This window comes from Eulemur rufifrons, chromosome 17, assembly GCF_041146395.1.
Source record: "Eulemur rufifrons isolate Redbay chromosome 17, OSU_ERuf_1, whole genome shotgun sequence".
Classification (NCBI taxonomy): domain Eukaryota; kingdom Metazoa; phylum Chordata; class Mammalia; order Primates; family Lemuridae; genus Eulemur; species Eulemur rufifrons.
This window is the reverse complement of record NC_090999.1, coordinates 78,225,337-78,243,623: the sequence shown is the minus strand read 5'-3', so window position 1 is coordinate 78,243,623 and position 18,287 is coordinate 78,225,337. Positions and strand designations below refer to the sequence as shown.

The following is an 18,287-nucleotide window of genomic DNA, read 5'->3' as shown; positions in this document are numbered from 1 at the left end:
CTCACTAGATTGTTGCTTGGGGCACCCACAGAGCCTAGCTGCAAGCCTTGCTCATAGTAGGCACTCAATAAACATTTGTGGAATCAGTACTAATTGACAAGTGAATGGATGTCTGAAAAATCTCACACTCTGGACATTTGGACAATACCTTTGCCTATATTCATTATCATGGGGAACAAAAGCACTGGACTCAGACGTGATGCCCAGCCCAAGTACACTGGCTGTGGCCCCAGAGGGAGAGCAGCCATACCATGCTTCCCAGAGGAGAATGCAGTAAGTGGAAAGATTACTGATGGCCTTAGGAATAAATCCAGAGTTACATGGTTTTAAATATCACTGTAATAACATGAATCTTTTTAGAAACTTATTTTAAACAAAATCAACATCATTTAAATTCAGCAAAAAGGGATATTTATTTCATGAAGTGACACATGACAATTCCTTCATACGATTCAGCTGGCATTTCAAAAAATCTGCCAATAAAATTGAACCACAGATAGACAGTCAAGAGTTTATAGCATTCCACTAAATATACCAGTGACTTTGATTTTTTAGAAGCAATGAAGTATTCGATCATTATAGGGTTTTTAAAGCCATAAAAATAGAGGGATAATTTTGGTTGGTAATTTTTTACATTTAAACACAGTTATTGCTATACTTCTCTTTAGATTTAGTAAACTAATTTCCTCCTCAGGCTTCGTAAAATGATAAGAAAGCACTTAAGATGCTACCAGCATTTTAAGATTATTTTCAAAGCCCAGGGCCATGTAGTTTGTCTCTATGCAACATCATTTGAGGGCTGAGCTAGAAGGCTCAGTGTTACAAACAAAATGTCTCCCAGGATTTTCATCGCAACACTGACCCAGAAGGCTGCCCTGGGGCTCCAGTCTGTACTGTGCAGGCCCCTCAGCCACTAAGGGGCCCAGCAGACACCTGGAGGTCTGGGAAGAGAGCACAAGGCAGTTATGTTTCCCTGAGCTCCTGGGCTGCGATCCTCTGGCCTCTTACTACAAGACTGTGCTTTTTACTTCCACTGCTTGCTGTGTTGGTCCATGCACTCCTCTTCTCCCCAGTTGGTCTGTTTTCCTTCTCATCTAAAAATTGCAGGATGATAAAATACAGGCAATGCCTACGTCTCTCCATGGATCTGCTTTAATAGATGACTCTTGTGCATTTGCTTCTGTCACACTAATTGCCACAAATTGAATTGAGCGCATCTCCATCCAGGCAGTTAACACAGGCACAGCAGCTGAAGAGCTCTAATCTGATCATATCCTGAGGCCCTCAGACTTCCTGGCACGTAGATTAGGAGCCCTACTGCTCTGTCACTGATCGCAGCTTTTTCTCAAATGGCTGCATTATTAGATGACTGTAGGTTTATGCGAGAAAGACATTGGTCTGATAAGACTGTGAACTGAAGGATCAAACAACAGGGGGTCAAAGCCCTAAATAATATGGAGGTTCAGGAACCAAGTCTTAAGGGCTGCCAGGACACCATTATGCTGTTACATACAGTCATATGGAAATGACTTCTGCTGTACCCTGTGTAAATCCACCACTGCTTAATAAGCTTCATTCATGTTCTCTCTTTATTATTGATGGTATCTTTGACATTTTACTGCTTTTGTAAGAACTCATCCAAAGAGTGCTAAATTTATATACTTAAAGAAATAGTTTCAAAGGTATTACTAGCATCTATTATATTTGAACACTAGGGAAAGAGCAGGGGATTATAGATTAATGTGGGTGCTGGCCCTAGAGCTGACAGTGCAAGAGAAAGAGGAGGCCACATCAAATTGCAAACCTGGGAATGAGTCTGAGGGATTTCCAGCCCAATTCTCTCATTCTATAAATAAAAAGCCTGACCCAAAGATATTATATAAATGGCCCAGGAGCACACTGTTTATTTAATCATTCACTGGACAAATATCTAGCAAGTGCTTGCTTTCAGTTGAGCCCAGCTTTTTAAAATGGAGACTAAGACACTCACATTTTACCCCAAGAGTGTGCGGCTGTGTTTCCGGACATAACTTTGTCCTGGACAGCCATTCCCTCCAGCCTCCATCTGCCCATTTCTAATTTCTCACACACGATGTAGCTCAAAAGATTCTATTCGTCCCTGAAGCTATTTCTGACTTCGAAGACTCCTTGTTTTGTGCCCCGTGCACTGTGTTTATACCCCAGTTACAGCACCTATCATCCCCACATGAGTACGTAGAGCCAAATTTGGGGCCAATCTCTGGAAAATGCAAAATGTCTTATGATACATCTTTTGTGTACCGATTCTTATCTTTATTTCCTTTTTAGTTCCTAGCCCTCATTTATTTTATTTTATTTTATTTGTATCTTGTGATATTGTGGTTATCATCATAAGCCCCAATGTACTTTATTTGAGAGGTAATGGTAGTATTGAGAAAAATCAGAGTCCATATATTTTCACTTTCCCTCTTGTAGACTATGAGCTCCCTGAGGGTGGAGACAATGTACTGTGGTTAGCACAGTGGCTGAGAAGGGAATAAAGTGGGTGGTGAATCTAGCACCATAGCGTGAGATCAGATTGTCAGTGGTTTTGTTTGCCATGTTTGAAACTACTGACTTGAACTGAAAGTAGTGAGTAGCCCGTTGGGCTGACCTGATCAGATCTGTGCTTTAAACACAGGTGGATGGAAGCAACTGAAACTATTAATAATACCTGCTAGGACTCTATTACAATGGGGAAGAATGCAATGGTCCAAAAGGGCAGAAGCAATGGGGAAGGGGAAAGGGAACACATTTGAAAGCTGCTCAGAGGAAGAATTATGGGGAGGGGACAGGGAAAAGTGAATGGAAGAGGGAGAAATTAATGTTTATTAACTTGGTGTGTCGGTTCACAGAGGCAGGGAGAGGAAGCAAGATTGAGAACAGGATGCTGGGTTCATTTGAGGTCATGCTCATTTAGAGGTGCTGATGGGACTTGGTGAAAAGCCTAGGGAGACTGTTGAAAATACGGTTTTCATCTCTGCTGGACTGAAGTTACCAGTGTGGCTCAAGCCACAGGTGAGAGTTGAACTCACCTATAGAGAATGTAGGAAGAAGCTTAAGGGATACTTAAGAGGTGGAGAGGAGGAGAGAAAGATAAGGAGAAAACCAAAGAACTGGATAAAAACCAAGGGAAAAGGAGATGCTGTCAAAAACAGCATGAATGACATGGCGGGGGGGGGCATGAATGACATGGCGGCGGGGGGGGGGGGCACGTGTAGCCAATAATATAAAGTACCACAGACCAGAGTCCCTAAATACACATACCTTTCAGCATCAGCAGACTCGCAGTGCTCCTCAAAAGTCCTTATTCTTGCCCTTGTCTGTTCTCACAGTCTCGCTTACGAACTTCACCACTTCTTTCCTCAAGTGTCCTATTCCATTCTCTCCCAGCTATTACTAGGAGATAAATTTCCCTTCTCCAACAACACTGGAAAAATAGAGCCTACCAAGTCTGAACCACCTAAATCTCTTACACCCCAATACATTCCTACTCCCAGCCCTAGAAAACCATTACTTTGCTTCCATCTCTAGAGTTTTTCCCCTGATGGGAATTCTGTATACTTGGAGTCATTGAATGTGTAGTCTTCCATGTCTGGCTTTTTTCTCTTAGCATAATGTTTTGAGGTTTACTCATGTTGGATTGTGTAACAAAGGAACATTCCTTTTCATTGCTGAATGGTATTCCATTGTACCTTTTGTTTGTTCATTCACCGGCTGATGACATTTAAATTATTTCCTCTCTTGTAACATACCCCACTCTATGTGCAGGCATCCATCTGGGCCCCGTGTCCTGCCCCCATGGAACTGGAAGGGCAGAGGAACTGACACAGACTCAATGCCCATGATGTTTGCTGCACCATGAATAATAAATAGATATATAGCTTTGTAAAAGACCAATCAATACATCATGGAGTCTCCATAAATAAACAATAGTTTATTTTCTTGGAAATGATGTAAAAAAGACCAACTGGATTATATAAGGAAGAAAGTGAGACCATGCAAGGAGAAAAGGGTTGTTGGACCAGAAGACAGTCTAGCTGCCTAAATTGGGGAAGATCATTTACCTTTACTAATTCTCAGTTTTCACATCTGCATGGTGTGGGTACTGCTTTTCATTTTGCTTGTTCCAAAGCATTGACATGTTTAAAAGAGGGAAATATACTAGGGTCTGTGAAAGAATTTTACCTAACCTAACAGGTACAATGAACACCATCTGGGTGATGGGCACACTTTTAACCCTGACGCAAGCACTATAAAAGTGATCCACATAATCAAAACTATTTGTACCCCCATAATACTTTGAAATTAAAAAAAATAAAATTAAAAATTTTTTTAAAAATTAAAAAAAATAATTTTAAAGCCATATGTGAATTTTTTTTTTTTTTTTTTTTTTTTTTGAGACAGAGTCTTGCTCTGTCACCCTGGCTACAGTGCCGCAGCAACAGCCGAGCTTACAGCAACCTCAAACTCCTGGGCTCAAACAATCCTCCTGCCTCAGCCTCCTGAGTAGCTGGGACTACAAGCACTCACCACCATGCCTGGCTAATTTTTTCTGTTTTTAATAGAGATGGGGGTCTCACTCTTGCTCAGGCTGGTCTCGAACTCCTGAGCTCAAGTGATCCTCCCACCTCAGCCTCCCAGAGTGCTAGGATGACAGACGTGAGCCACCGTGCCCGGCCATAGGTGAATTTTTGCTCTCAGCAATGGTGGGTTAGACAAGCCTCCAGGCAAGAACGAGGAAAACAAACTAAATAAAATATTTTTTAAAAATCTATTTGAAGACATCAGAGAATTACCAAAAGGGGAAAAAAAGGGTTTAGGAACCAAGATTTGTGAGAGAAGAAAAACCCAGCAGAGCAAAACTTGCCATCTGATGCCTCTGCCTTCTCTCCAAAGGCATTTACTGATTCTAACACAGCAGCTGAGAAGCTGAACAAAGTTTCTGGCCATGACACATAGTTGAGGGAACAGAAGCTGGCATTCAAGGTCTGTCAAGGAAGAAGAGCCCTGGTAAAATCCCCTGGCTTAAAGTTGGGACCTTTAAAGACTAAACCTCTGTGAGTAAACTAACTGATGAGCACACTTGTGCAGAGAGAGAAGTAAATGTCTAAGGAAATCAAGGGGAGTGGGCTGCAGGGACAGAGGGCAAAAACCTACCTAATGGGCACAGTGAACACTATCTGGGTAATGGGCACATTTTAACCCTGACTCGAGCATTACAAAAGCAATCCATGTAACCAAAAACATTTGTACCCCTATAATATAAATACTTTGGAAAAAAAAAAAAAAACAGAAAGACTTGACAAGAAATAGACCAGCCATCAGGAAGCCCAGCTTTGAACTAGCCCAACATGTGATTGTATTACAGTGATCTCTTTCTCACCTGAAATGACTGCCAGAACAAAAGAAAATCTGCTCTTTCAGAAGATAACAGCATTCAAAGCCTCAAATTCTAAAATCTTATATATAATGTTTGGCATTGTAACAAGCAAAATCAGGCAAGCAAAAGCACAAAAAGAATGCAGAAAAAATTTAAAAATTCACAAGATATTCAGATACTGAAGTGATCAGATAAATATCAGGCAAAAATTCTTTTGCTTTAATCAGAAGACTTTACAGATATGGCTAAATTAGTTGTCTTAAAATATATTTTCTGAAAAATAAAAATTGAAAATTTACTGTTAAAGCAAATCACTTCACACTTTGTCCACTTTAATAGCTCAATTAAATGATGTTGAGTTTTAAAGAGTTATGATCAGATTGGGAAGGATTAAACAGAAAACTTCTGGAGCTTTCTTCTTTCCATGATATCATAATTGTGTAGATTTATTTTTGTTTTTGACTTCTCTTGGACACAAAAAATCACTGATTTTATTTCAGAATTTCTAATTGGTTGTCCTATGTACTTTATTAGTTAAATTCTACATGAAACAGCAGATTTTAATTGGATTTTGACTATGTTTATTTATTGTAAGCCTCATAGAATAGATTTTTGCTAATTAAATAGAACCATTTTGACTATAATGGACTAATATAGTTATTTCTTTGACGACTGTTCTATTAGTTCATTCATTATGTACTATTAGAGTCACCATTAGAACAGGAATAAATTCTTATCATCACAATTAAATAAATTTGGTTTTGACCTAAGTATGAAAAAAAGAGACCACATTATGATTTTTTAATTCTCAACAAAGAAAACAATACATTAGATAATAGTGCAGGATATATTTCCAGTTTGTTACAGTTTAAAGATAACTGTAGAATTAAGTAACTTAATGGAGAGAGCAAGTTCATCTCAGCTATGTCAATGATATGGATGACAACACTCAGAGAAAAAAAAGTCTGTCTAGAAAACCACTAGAGTTTGTAGAGCGGTTGAGTGCTTTACTAGTCGTCTACCATTCCTTAGATATATTCTGTTACATCTGAATATTTTATCCATTTACCTCTGCTAATGAAATTTATCAATAGCATTGATTTTTTCATTTTTATCTAGAGCTGAATGAAATCTCATCTCAAATTCTTTCATGGAAGAAAGGTTGGCAAGAATGGAAGGGGAGACCTTTGATTCCAAATTAATTCAAACAAATAGAGGTAGGTAAGTAAATAGTAAGTGCTATTAGATGATCACTTCCATGTGGCATTCCTGACCTGCAATTATTTACAATTAAAAAACAAGAGATTTCTCTCTGATTGACAGTATCAGCAGAGAAATATGCAAGGTCTTCTTAGAGAGACCTCATGGCCCCAAAGCCAGCAGGATCTTGACTATAAACTGACTCGATTAAAGTACCTAAACAAGGACTACGTCCATGAAAAAGAGTCAGCTAAAGAGATGTTACAAAAGGAGCCATTATAGGCAAATTTTGGCAGCATGCAAATAAGCTAGTCCAGAGGAGTCTTATCTAAGCACATAGGAACATGATGGTTTTAGAACAAGACTACCTTTATAGTGGACCATAATTGTCTAAGCTTTCTTAGCAGCATAAAATAGTTTCAAATTCATTCTGAAATTTAGAGAATTTAAGTAAATTATTCTATTAATAGGTTAGTTATTCATCCTTGGGTGGTAGAGTTAGGATTCAGAACTGTGAGTCTAACTATCTAACAACAACTGCCACCAGAACTATGTCTTTAGGTTCTCATTATTCTTAAAATATGAAAATAGTCAAAAACATTACAATTTTAGAAGTCTAATATTTTGTTTAACCTGTTCTGAGGAAATTTCAACATGCATATGAGCAAAATTATACATCTGTTAAAGGTACATATGTAGTTCTAATCAAGCTGAGCCATTTTGCTGCTTCTCACCTGAAGATCCAAATCTTCAGGTAACTTTAAAAACAGACAGTACTTTTGAAAAACAATATGAATACTTTTCAAAGCTCTTGAAAATGCAGTAAATTCAACTAGGTGGAGTCGGGGTGGGAAGGAAGGTATCTTAGCCCACGCCATACATTTATTTCTCACAGTTCTGGAGTCTGGTAAGTCCAAGATCAAGGCACCAGAGGATCTGGTGTCTGGTGAGGGCCCACTTTCTCATAGAGGGCACCTTCTCCTGTGTCTTTACGTGGTAGAAAGCAGAAGGTAGCTCTCTGGGGCCTCTTTTACAAGCACACTAATCCCATTCATGAGGGCTCCACCCTATGACCCAACCACCTCTCAAAGGTCTCATCTCCTAATACGGTCACAATGAGGGTAGGATTTCAATATGAATACAGGGGTGGGGGGAACACAAACTTTCAGACAATAGCAGAAAGGAGGAGTGTTCATCTTCCAACAAAATCAAAACTAATCCATTCCCTTTAGAAATCTTTCTCCTCGGAGTCTATTCATTGCAGCAGTTGCTCATTCATTCAATCATTCAGTAAACATATATGGAGCCTTTACAGTGATCCAGGCATTCAGGTTATTGTCAGTGGTTCTCTGTCTTTCTTTGGTCTTCCGCCTAAACTGCAGCCCACTTTTACCCCATTCTTTAACCAAGACCTTTCTGTCAGTGCACAGCATGTTATTATTTCTAATATACACCTATTTAGTCTCTTTGTCTTCTTCCAATTCCATTCTTTCTTGATTACCTGATGAGTGCAACAAAAGGTTTCTAAGAGCCCATCAAGGTAAACATAGAATTCTGAGAAGGTGGAGAAGTTGGAATAACTATGTGAACCCAAAGCTTGTGTGTCTTGTACAAATAGTTTGCCTATATTACACTCTGCCAGATTTCCCATTCTCAAACCTCTGCCTCTAGTGATGAACATAAGAACAGAAAACCAAAATTGGCAATAATTGGCTAAAACAGAAGATGTTTTATTCTGTAATGTGGAGCTCTTTATATATATTACTAAAGAAAGTCAGTTTAAAAATAATCATTTAAAGAGTACTGATTTTTATGAGCTTTTGGATCGTAATAGAGAACATTGTTATAGTACATGTTTAAATTTTTATAATTTTTATAAATATGATTTTAGAAATTCTGTTTTTTATTGAGGAGGTAAATGTTTGCAAAGGTAAATATTGTAGTGTTTTTCTTTTTACTCACTAAACATTCCAAGTTTGCATCTACCTATATCATATTGTATACTACCCACCTTCCTTTGACATTCTTCTTTAGGTTTATTTTTGTAGAATTTACCAACTAGTATAAACTGTCATTATAAAAAATTTCAACAGAAATTTCCCTTAGATTATTTTTTGGTGGGCAAAAGCAAATCTTTCTGTGGTTAGATTTTTCAGGACCAACTCACCTATCAAACAGTTCTCCTCCTGTGACGAGTTCTAGGACCAGACTGATTTCTGTAGGGGTTTCAAATATCTCTTTAAGTTTTATCTGGGGAAAAATATAAAAAAAAAATCACAAATTTCTTATTTCCATCTTTCTTGGAAATAGCTAAAGCTATGGCTAAAACAACACTCTGCAATAGTAATATGTTGTTAATAAAGGTTCCTCATTCTATTAATAGTATTAGGAAGCTATTTGGTACTCTTCCTGGGTTGTTGATTTTATCAGTTATCTCATTTTTTTCAAAAGTCCTATAGAATTTTGACTTTTTTTTCCTTTTGACAACTAAAAAATCCCTGCCTTAGAAACACTTCCTCACTTTTCTAAATTATCCCAATTTCTGAATTGCTCCCCAATCAGAAACAAAAACAACAAAACTTCCTAAACCATTTGAAGCCATCGTGATTGAGAGAAATGCAAAATGTCTCTTTCTCCTGGAAATGAAGAACTTGGAATTAGGGGTCTGAGGAGGGCAGGACCAGGTTAAAGTCTGTCTGTGTATAAAAGATACCCCTCAAGAACTAAAAAGTTGTTAGTGCATAAAGTGTCCTCAGAAATATAGTGGTGGCAGTTTTGATTGACCATAACAGGGTTTTCTTCACATTCAGAGAATCCAACCAATTGGGGTATTTTTCTCCATACATCTGGGAATCTAGTCCCAGGACTGAACTACATTTGAGGAAGATTCCACATTGACTTCTCTTTGGAAAGAAAAGAGATGGGTAATGTAAAAGTAGTGACTTTTATTAATTGATTACCCAAAGCCCTTTTCCCCCTACTTTATTAAAAACAGAACACTAATTTTGTTTAGGGAAGCAAGGTGCCTCGCCCCATGGCATAAATCATGAATGATCTAAGCCACTAATTTCCCAGCCTCCATGCAGTTAAGGGTGATCTTGTGACCAGCCCTGGTCAAAAAAATTTTAAGAGAATTCTGGAATTCTGCTGTAGCAGTTTCTGAGAAACCTTTTTCTCTTCTCATCAGACTCTGCTGGTGAGACTTTTGCATCTACTTCCTGTCTTGAGGATAGACCTGAAGTCTATTTTGTGACTCTTGTGGAGCAGCCATTTTAGGCCCAGGAGGGAAAAACACAAGGGTGAAAGTCAATGCACTGAGGACGGCAGAACCAAGGATGGTGTCTGGGTCCTGGGTGGCGTCACTGAGGAGCTGAGCCGGTGCTAGAAGCTGCCTGCCTTCTGTTGCTTGTAACATAAGAAAAATATCTGTTTAGACTACCATATTCAAGTTCTCTGCTATTTATAGCCGAATGCATCCCTAACTCATATATTCAGTTTTAAGCCCTTTGCCTTGAGCCTAAGCATCCTCTTAGACATCACAGCTTCCTCATAGAAATGAGCAAACTATTTTCTTTAAGTAGATGGCTTAATTCATAAAAAAACAACTTGTGGCCTGAAAATGATTTTGTTCTTTTTCACTTCATTGGTTCGAGAAAGCATTTCACTAGACCTTTTCCTCAGAGGCTTTGTCTGGACATAGCCTGAAGCGGAGCTTCTGAGGACATTTTATTTTCCCCATTCAAGTACATCGTTTATTTGCATCTTCACATTGTTCTCGAAGCAGATCTTCTCTCGAGGGAGACTGAAATGACTCTGGAGAGCAATACATTTTCTTCACAGGCTTTTTCAGCAATGGCATATTAATAAGCTAGGCACACAAAAGAAGGGAAAAGCCAGTGTTTTATTAGAGTGAAACAAAGCTCTTCCATTTTTATCCTTTTATGCATAAAAATGAAGATGGCAGAGCTGTCCATTTTGGAACTTTTTCAGGGCTATTATGTGTAAGATTTATTCAACCAAGGAATTGAAAATGTGATGAGATGAGGCCATGGTGGCTACCAGTGGTGGCGGAATCCTCTTCTCATTGTCAGCATGGACAGTGAAGGACAAAGATCTCACACAGCTTTGGAAATTATTTGAAATAGTAGGTTAAAAACCACTTACAATGTTTGGATGTGAGAGGCGAAGAAGAACTCCTATTTCAGTTCTTACGATTTTTTTGTCCACCTAAAAAGCAAAATAAAAGAGATAAACTGAAAGGAACTCCTCCCTTAGAAATATCTTCATTGTAGCAGAGAATCAGAACAGCAATAACTACCTGGATGAATCACATAATTGGCAGAGGCTAAGTCCTACGCTTTTTTCTTGTGTCTCCTTCCTCCCTTCCTTTTCAGGCATGAGGTAGAGCCAGCAACTCACATGAATCACAACTTGTCAGGCTCCTTGCATGACGTTTTCCCTCCTTTCTCATCAAAAGTCATCATCATCACCGTTACCACGAAGGCACAAGTTCATCTCAACCTATCCCTCTTCCTTCTCTTCCTTTCTTATATGGAAGTCTCTGTCTCCACCCCAGTGGAGCTGTCAATCACTTCACCTGCCTTCCTCACATAGAGATGATGTACAACCCAGCCTAACCAATCAGAGTACCCTGTTCCCTGGCCATAGTGATAACACCAGGGTTGTCTACCAGACTCATGCCATCCCCATCAGGGTCCTCTCCAGAAATTTTGCTCAAGTAATCAAGAAGGAGGTATTCACTTTTTCTCTGAAATTGTGAGAACAAAAGAGGATAGACTCAGCTGCTACCAGTGACCATTGTTTATACCATGTAGTGACCACTTTACTAAAAGTGAAACCAAAAAAAACACTGCAGAGGTAGGAAGAAAAAGTACTGTGGATATAATATAATTCAATAGCCTGGATTCAGTTATGCATAACTGGTTTTGCCCTTTGAACTTTCTAATTATATGAGCCAATCAATTTCCTTTTTCTGCTTAAGTTATCTAGAGTTACTTTCTGTCACTTGCCATTAAAAAACTCTAGTTAGTTTACCTTTACCACTTGGTCTGTTTGGAATAATGGCCATTTAGTTTAGGATATTCCAAAATTAGGGATGCTCCCTCTCTCTAGGCCAATGATTGACTCTTTTAATCACAATAAATGAGCTGGTCTTTCAGATCTCTAAAATTTATATACTAGACAGAAAGTTTTTAGTGTCCTCCTCTACCAACAAAATCTATCAAAACAATATACAGGCAAAACCTACATTCTCACTGTGGTTTCCGCCATCTAAGCTGTCTAGAACCCTTGGACTGGCAGAGGTCATATGATTTTAGAAATGAATATAAGGAGGTTATGTGCAATTCACAGCCAAACTCCGTGGGCAAGAGAATGCTTCAAATGGTGAATGGGTTCTACTCTTTCAGTTACTTCTCCAGAGGAAGAAAGAGTTGGCCTTAGGAGAAATCCAATCCCATTTCAATGGCAATAACCAATCACAACTCTAAGATGAGGAAGAAAAAAATCCATTTATTTAATTTTTATTCTCTAATGAAAACATTAACTTTCAAGGACACATTCTTCAAAAACAAAAAAGGAATTTCACAAACTTTATATGTTCTTTTCTTTGCTTACAACATATAAATATATTTTACATGTATTTTCTCTGGGAAATATAATTTTGCCAGACCCTAGAGTACCTTAATTAAAGAGCACAGCCACCATTTATAAATGCTTTTAGATTTTATGAGAAGGAGAAAATGTTTACAAGGAGATGGTAAAGAGTTTCTATCCCAATAAGAGATTTCTCAAGAGTCTATTTCACCATTGTACATAATAAAGCATTAAATGGCCATATAGTCATGGTAAGGCCTCTTAAACTATAATAAAAGTTTTGGTCATTCACGTAGGCAATTAGGAAGCTCTGGATGTTGTAATAGATTTTTGCCAAAGAAAATCAAACTATTAAAATCAACTTTCAATACTACCAAACAAAAACATATTCTACTTATGTTGAATGGATGCCAATCAGTGCAACCCAGCACACTTCTTAAAATATTCATAAACATCCCACATAAAAATATAGCATCAGCTATAAATTCTGACTAAGAAGGGGATGAAGATATGATCTGTGCATTTCAATACCTGACAACTAATACTAAGTAGTTACATAAGAGAGAAGATTAATTGTGAATAGGAAAAAGCAAGTTGGCAAGAAACAACCTATCTCAAGTGACTGCACATCCAGTTGATAGGCTCTGGGTCTAAAGGAAGGCACACATCTTGATACATCCAATGCTCTATGACTCAAGAACTTTGGAAGCTGCTTTACCAGTCTTCCTCAGACACTAAACCATAGCTACTTTGAATGATTCACACTACATATTGACCAAAATTCTTTTAGTTGCATATAACAAACACCCAACTCAAACTCACTTAAGACAAAAAGGTAATTTATTGGCACATGTAACTGGGAAGTCAGAGTGGATCTATCTACACACACAGCCAAAATCAGAGGTTCATACTCAATGAATCTCTCTCTCTCCTCTTCTTATTTTCCTCCTCTTTCTTTCTTTCTTCCTCATCCTTCTTCTTTTCTCTCCCTCTCTTGCCTGTGCATGTGTCTCTGTTTCTCTCCCTCTCTCCTTTCCAAATGGCAGGAAACATGGCCATAGAAGCTCCAAGCTTATATTCCTCAGGCTCACATTTCAAAGGGAAGAGACTCTCTCTCTCTCCATCTATCTAACCTCAATTAGCGTCCTTCTTGGCCTTGCTTGTTTTCTGTGCCTACTCTTGTACGTAGGAGACCTATAACTGTGACAAGGCCAAGCATGCATCAGGAGCCCTCTCCTTTGACCACCATTGAGGGAACTGGGGAGGCTTGGTTCTCCTGAAGAATGGATATGGGCAGACACTGAAAACTCCCTTACTGTTTTCTTTTAATATTTGTTCCCTGCTTTTTACATTTGCATAAGATCATGAAATATTACTTTTTCTGATTCTTCCATGTCCCAGACTAATCAATAAATAATTAACAATTATTCATTTGTAATAACCCTTGCTACCAGTAGCAAGTTTCATTGTTACAGTGGAAGATCATTTTTCTGAGTCTAAATACTGCTCACATTCAAACAGTGGGCTTAGTCCAAAAGATTTTTGACATTATCAGGCATTGTAAAAATCACACTATTGTTAATGCAAAATGAAGAACGATTTTCTGGATTTTGCACAGGGTACATAAAGATGGTGTGATATGTGGATTGCTAGTGGCCGGTCAGTGAAACCAGGCAACCCAATCATGAGATATAGATAGCGCGGTCCAGGAGGTAGTGGAGTAATAGAACAAAGCTCTAAAAGTTCTTTAATTTAGTGAAAAAATTATAAATGTCATGAAAATTTGCTATTGAGCAAGACACTCAATACCCACTTGTACCAAATGTGAGAACTTTGAAAAAGAGAGGCATTGCTAGAACTGTCAGATGACAAGAACAGATCTCATCTAAAGAGCTCTTCCTCACTTTCTATTTCTGTTTTTGCAGATGCTGTTGAAGAAAATTCTGATATAGAATATTTTTATCACCATCTTCTCCTCACATCAACAAGGATTTCCTTGCTAATACAAAATAAATATATTTAATATACTTGTCATTATTGCACAATTCTTTAAAACATGTTTGAGGACATGGGTGTCCTTATAATAAAATTCTTAGTATTAGGATTTATTTTTCTCACTACACATTTAGGGTTTATGTAATATAGCTCTTTCCTCCATCTTCACATATTTCTGATGAATGTAAAATGATAACAGGTAGTGGGATCCTTTAATTTTTTCACATGATGTATTTATGTTAAACAAATATTTTCTAATATAAATAAACATTTTGTAGAAGTTTATTTCTCACCATGTTATGTAATACATATTATATATTGGGATGCCTGTTCTTTTTAGTTCTTTGAGAGTTAAATTATCCAAACTCTAAAAATACTCAGAACAGACCAGATTGCAAAAAGTCTGGGCTAGCAATACTCTAGTGTAATCATTTGCTTTGAATTCAGAATTAACTTTTCTTTAAAAACAATTTTTAAAACAGTAATTATTTTTACAGTATACTCTATATTATTGTCTCAACACAGAATGTGGTCTCAGGGCCCTTCCAGGTCCCTTAGACACTCTCAGGGCATATGTGAAGTTCTCCCTTTTCCATCTGCGTATCTGAGTGAAGCCAGATTTTTCATATACATTAGCCCTCCCTATCCATGGGTTCTGCATCTCAGATTCAATCAACCATGGATTGAAAACGTTTTTAAAAATAACAGTACAACAACAAAAATGATACAAATAAAAAATGCAGTAAGCAACTATTTATATAACATTCACATTGTTTTAGGTATTATATTTGAAGTATAGAGGAGGATGTGTGTAGGTTACATGCAAAAACTACACCATTTTATAGTATAAGGGGCTTGAGTGTCCTCAGATTTGGGTATCCACAGGGGTCCTGGAACAAATCACCCACAGATACTGAGAGAGGGAGGACTGTACCTCAAACAAAACAACAAATTGCAATAAATTGAATGCAGAAATAGATGAGAATCAAGCTGTGTTCTATGAAGCCAGGTAGTAAAGAGATCTGCAAACCAATGCCACTCTTCTCACTAAATACTTTTTTATTTTGAAAAATGTAGATATTTTCATTAAAATGTTATTTATGTTAAAATGGTTTCATTATTATAATTTTAAAAATTAACTAAATATTTTTAAATGTCTCAATTTTAATCTCTAGTACAGTATATATGCATAGTTATTTGGGGTTCTTGATAATTTTGCCAGTATAAAGGGCTCCTAACACCAAAAACTTTTGAGAACCACTACTCCAGAAAATTTAACATTGTACATTTCAAAATAGAATAGAAAGACGGGAAAAAAGAAAGAAAACAAAATGCCAGTAACAGCAATTTAAATGACAAAAATGTGAGTACAGTCTCATTATTGATCCCTTGGAACGCTGGAGCCCAGGTTGAATAACCTGTAGGTCATGGCTTGGTGGAGGCTGAGGAGGATGAAGCAAGAATCTTAGAGGAAGGAATTTAGGGAAAAGTGGAGCTGAAGCTCCATCAATTCAAAGAGGGCAAACAGAGTGACAAAACCTGGGCTGGAGTCAAAGTGATGATGACCAAGGAAACCAGCAGGGATGAAGGTAAAAGGGAGAAGTGGACAAAGGGGAAGTGGACAGACAAGTGAGAAGCCAAAGACAAGATCACGCTGGGGCCAGGAAATACTTCCCAGAGGGATAAGCTGAGGGCCATTTGTAGTGTTTTTGAAAGGAAGTCTGAGAGCTTCCTAAGCAGCCCTGCTCTCAAGGGTAGTTCTCTCCAAAAGTGTCTCCAAGGTCACACAGGTGTGTGTCTTAACAGCTATCTCATCTCAACCTTCCCAGTATTCCTCTTGTTCCAGAAAGTAGTGTTTTTCTCTCACTTCTGAATTCCTCTTCAAACTCCTGGAGAGCCCAGTAGAGAGTCTGAGCTCTCACATTACCACTCAGAATGAGTAATATTTTCCTAGAAAATAACTGTCAAGCAAGCCACAGAAGTCAATGGGCAGCTATCTGAACAGTCATTATTGCCACTTGAAATTAGCTTCCAAGTACTACCATAATTAACAACTTGAGAAACATCAACAGATGGCTTTAACAAACCAAGAAGACAACAATATTGAAAACCCTAAGACATACCTTTAGTATTTACAAAATACTTTGAAGAATGGTAGTTTTTCATTACTATCAATTTATAATTATAAAAATATATTTTATTAAAATCCTAACTTAGGGGATATATTTTAGCCCACGTTCCCTAGAAAACAGATATGAGGCAAAGATCAATGTTCTGGTGTCTTATTTGGCAAACCTAATGCAGTGAGAGTGTGGAGAAAGGGAAGTGTGGAAAAGTGGGAGGCGACAATGCAGTCAGCACACTGGCTACTGCATCGCAATGAGCAGTAAAGACGTATAGCAGGCCCTATGGGCGGCTGCACCCAATGGGCACCTGCTACTTCTCCAGAGAGACTGTACCAGGCCACTATGCCTTGAAGAAGTCCATGGGAAGGAGGAAAGAGGGGAAATTTACTTGCTCAGAAACCTCCTTCTTTTGTTTCCCATTGGTGAAATTTGGCCCCATGGGTTAACTTTTCCATACTTCTGGGAGGCATGTGCGGTCTCTGTGGCAGTCATTTGTTATGGCATATTCCTCCTCAGAAGATGCCATATTCCATTCAAATCCAAAAGTATCTAGAAGAGCCAATATTTTCAGGTGTGTGGCTGATTGGCCCAGCCGCATGAGGTGGCCAAAGGACATTCGACACCCCTGGCCTGGGTAGCAGGTGGGCAGAAAGAATCTGAGGAGGCCCATGGGTTTTGTACAATCACAGTGCCTTCTGGAGTTTTCATAGTTGGGGCTATGGCTCGAAAGCATTTCCCCAAAATTCATATATTGGAAACTTAATTGCCATTGTAACAGTAATAAGAGGTGGGGCCTTTAAGATGTGATTGGGTCATGAAGGCTCTGCCTCCATGAACAGATTAATGCTTTTATCCTGGGAGCAAGTTAGTTACCATGGGAGTGGGCTCCTGACAAACGGACATGATCAGCCTCATTTTTCTCTCTGACTCAAGTGCTTGCTTCTGCCTCCCGCCTGTCCACCATGAGATGACCTTCACAGGATGCCGGCATCATGTGCTTGGACTTCCTAGCTTCCAGGACCGTCAGCCAAATACATTTATGTTTATTATCCAGTCTGTGGTATTCTGTTATAACAACAGAAACCAGACTAAGATACTAGGTAAAATAAATTGGTAGCAGTGGAATCACAGTCCTGCTTCTCTAATTTATGCTGTTTTATTTCTCATCAGAAAGAGCTTTGTCTTCCACTTATACTATTTGTATCATTGCTCTGGTTGCCAATATGAAATGGATAATCATGAAATGACTTGGGCACATGGGGTTTTTCTGTAAAGCCTTGTTTTAGCTCCTCTCAACTACTCTAAGCATTCTCATGGCTTTTGATATACTGTCAATATAAAACATACTTTTTGAAGATTATACACAGAAAAAAATTATTTAAAAATTTAATAAAAGCAATTATACAGATTTATACAGTTTTAAAAGTCCATGGAGCTCAAGATTTCTTATTAGTGGAAGAAATCCCAATCCCGCTGTCTGCTTTTATGAAGGGGGAGAAAGAAGTAGACAAGAGGCATGATTATAGAGGGACACCAGAGAAAAAGACTCCACCACTGAAACAGCATTGATTAAATAAGGACCCTTCATTAAGATACACAACAAATATACTTCTGTACTGAGGCCAAAATGGTTGATAAGGAAAGACTGAAAAACATTTGAAAAAGAAAGCAATGAGAACTTAAAGATAAAAAAGAAAAGCCAGTTTCTGCATTGTAGGAATGATAGATGGAGAGAGAGGTGGTGAATGAACTGAAGAAAGGGAGAGAGAGAGAACCCCAGATTTCTGTTGGACTTGAGCCACTGGGCTATATTATATGAGGCCAGATCCAGTCTGGAACTTCAAATACTCTTGGAAATTTAATGTGACCTATACAACTAGAGACTGCTGCTCTTCTTGTCCTGGTGATTCGGACAAGTAGAGCAGCATTTTCACATATAATGCTCAATT

The 18,287-nt window shown here is 38.2% G+C and overlaps 1 protein-coding gene across 1 annotated transcript in view; it reads right to left on the bottom strand.

Annotated features, from left to right (window-relative positions):
* The window catches only part of CAMK4 (calcium/calmodulin dependent protein kinase IV), a 218,090-nt gene that overhangs the window by 75,889 nt on the left and 123,914 nt on the right, over positions 1-18,287 (bottom strand). Inside the window, exons 3-4 of the mRNA XM_069492626.1 lie at positions 10,766-10,828; positions 8,769-8,851 (exon numbers count right to left, since the gene is read on the bottom strand). Of these exons, the coding sequence (XP_069348727.1) occupies positions 8,769-8,851; positions 10,766-10,828 (146 nt within the window). The remainder of the gene's footprint in view (positions 1-8,768; positions 8,852-10,765; positions 10,829-18,287) is intronic.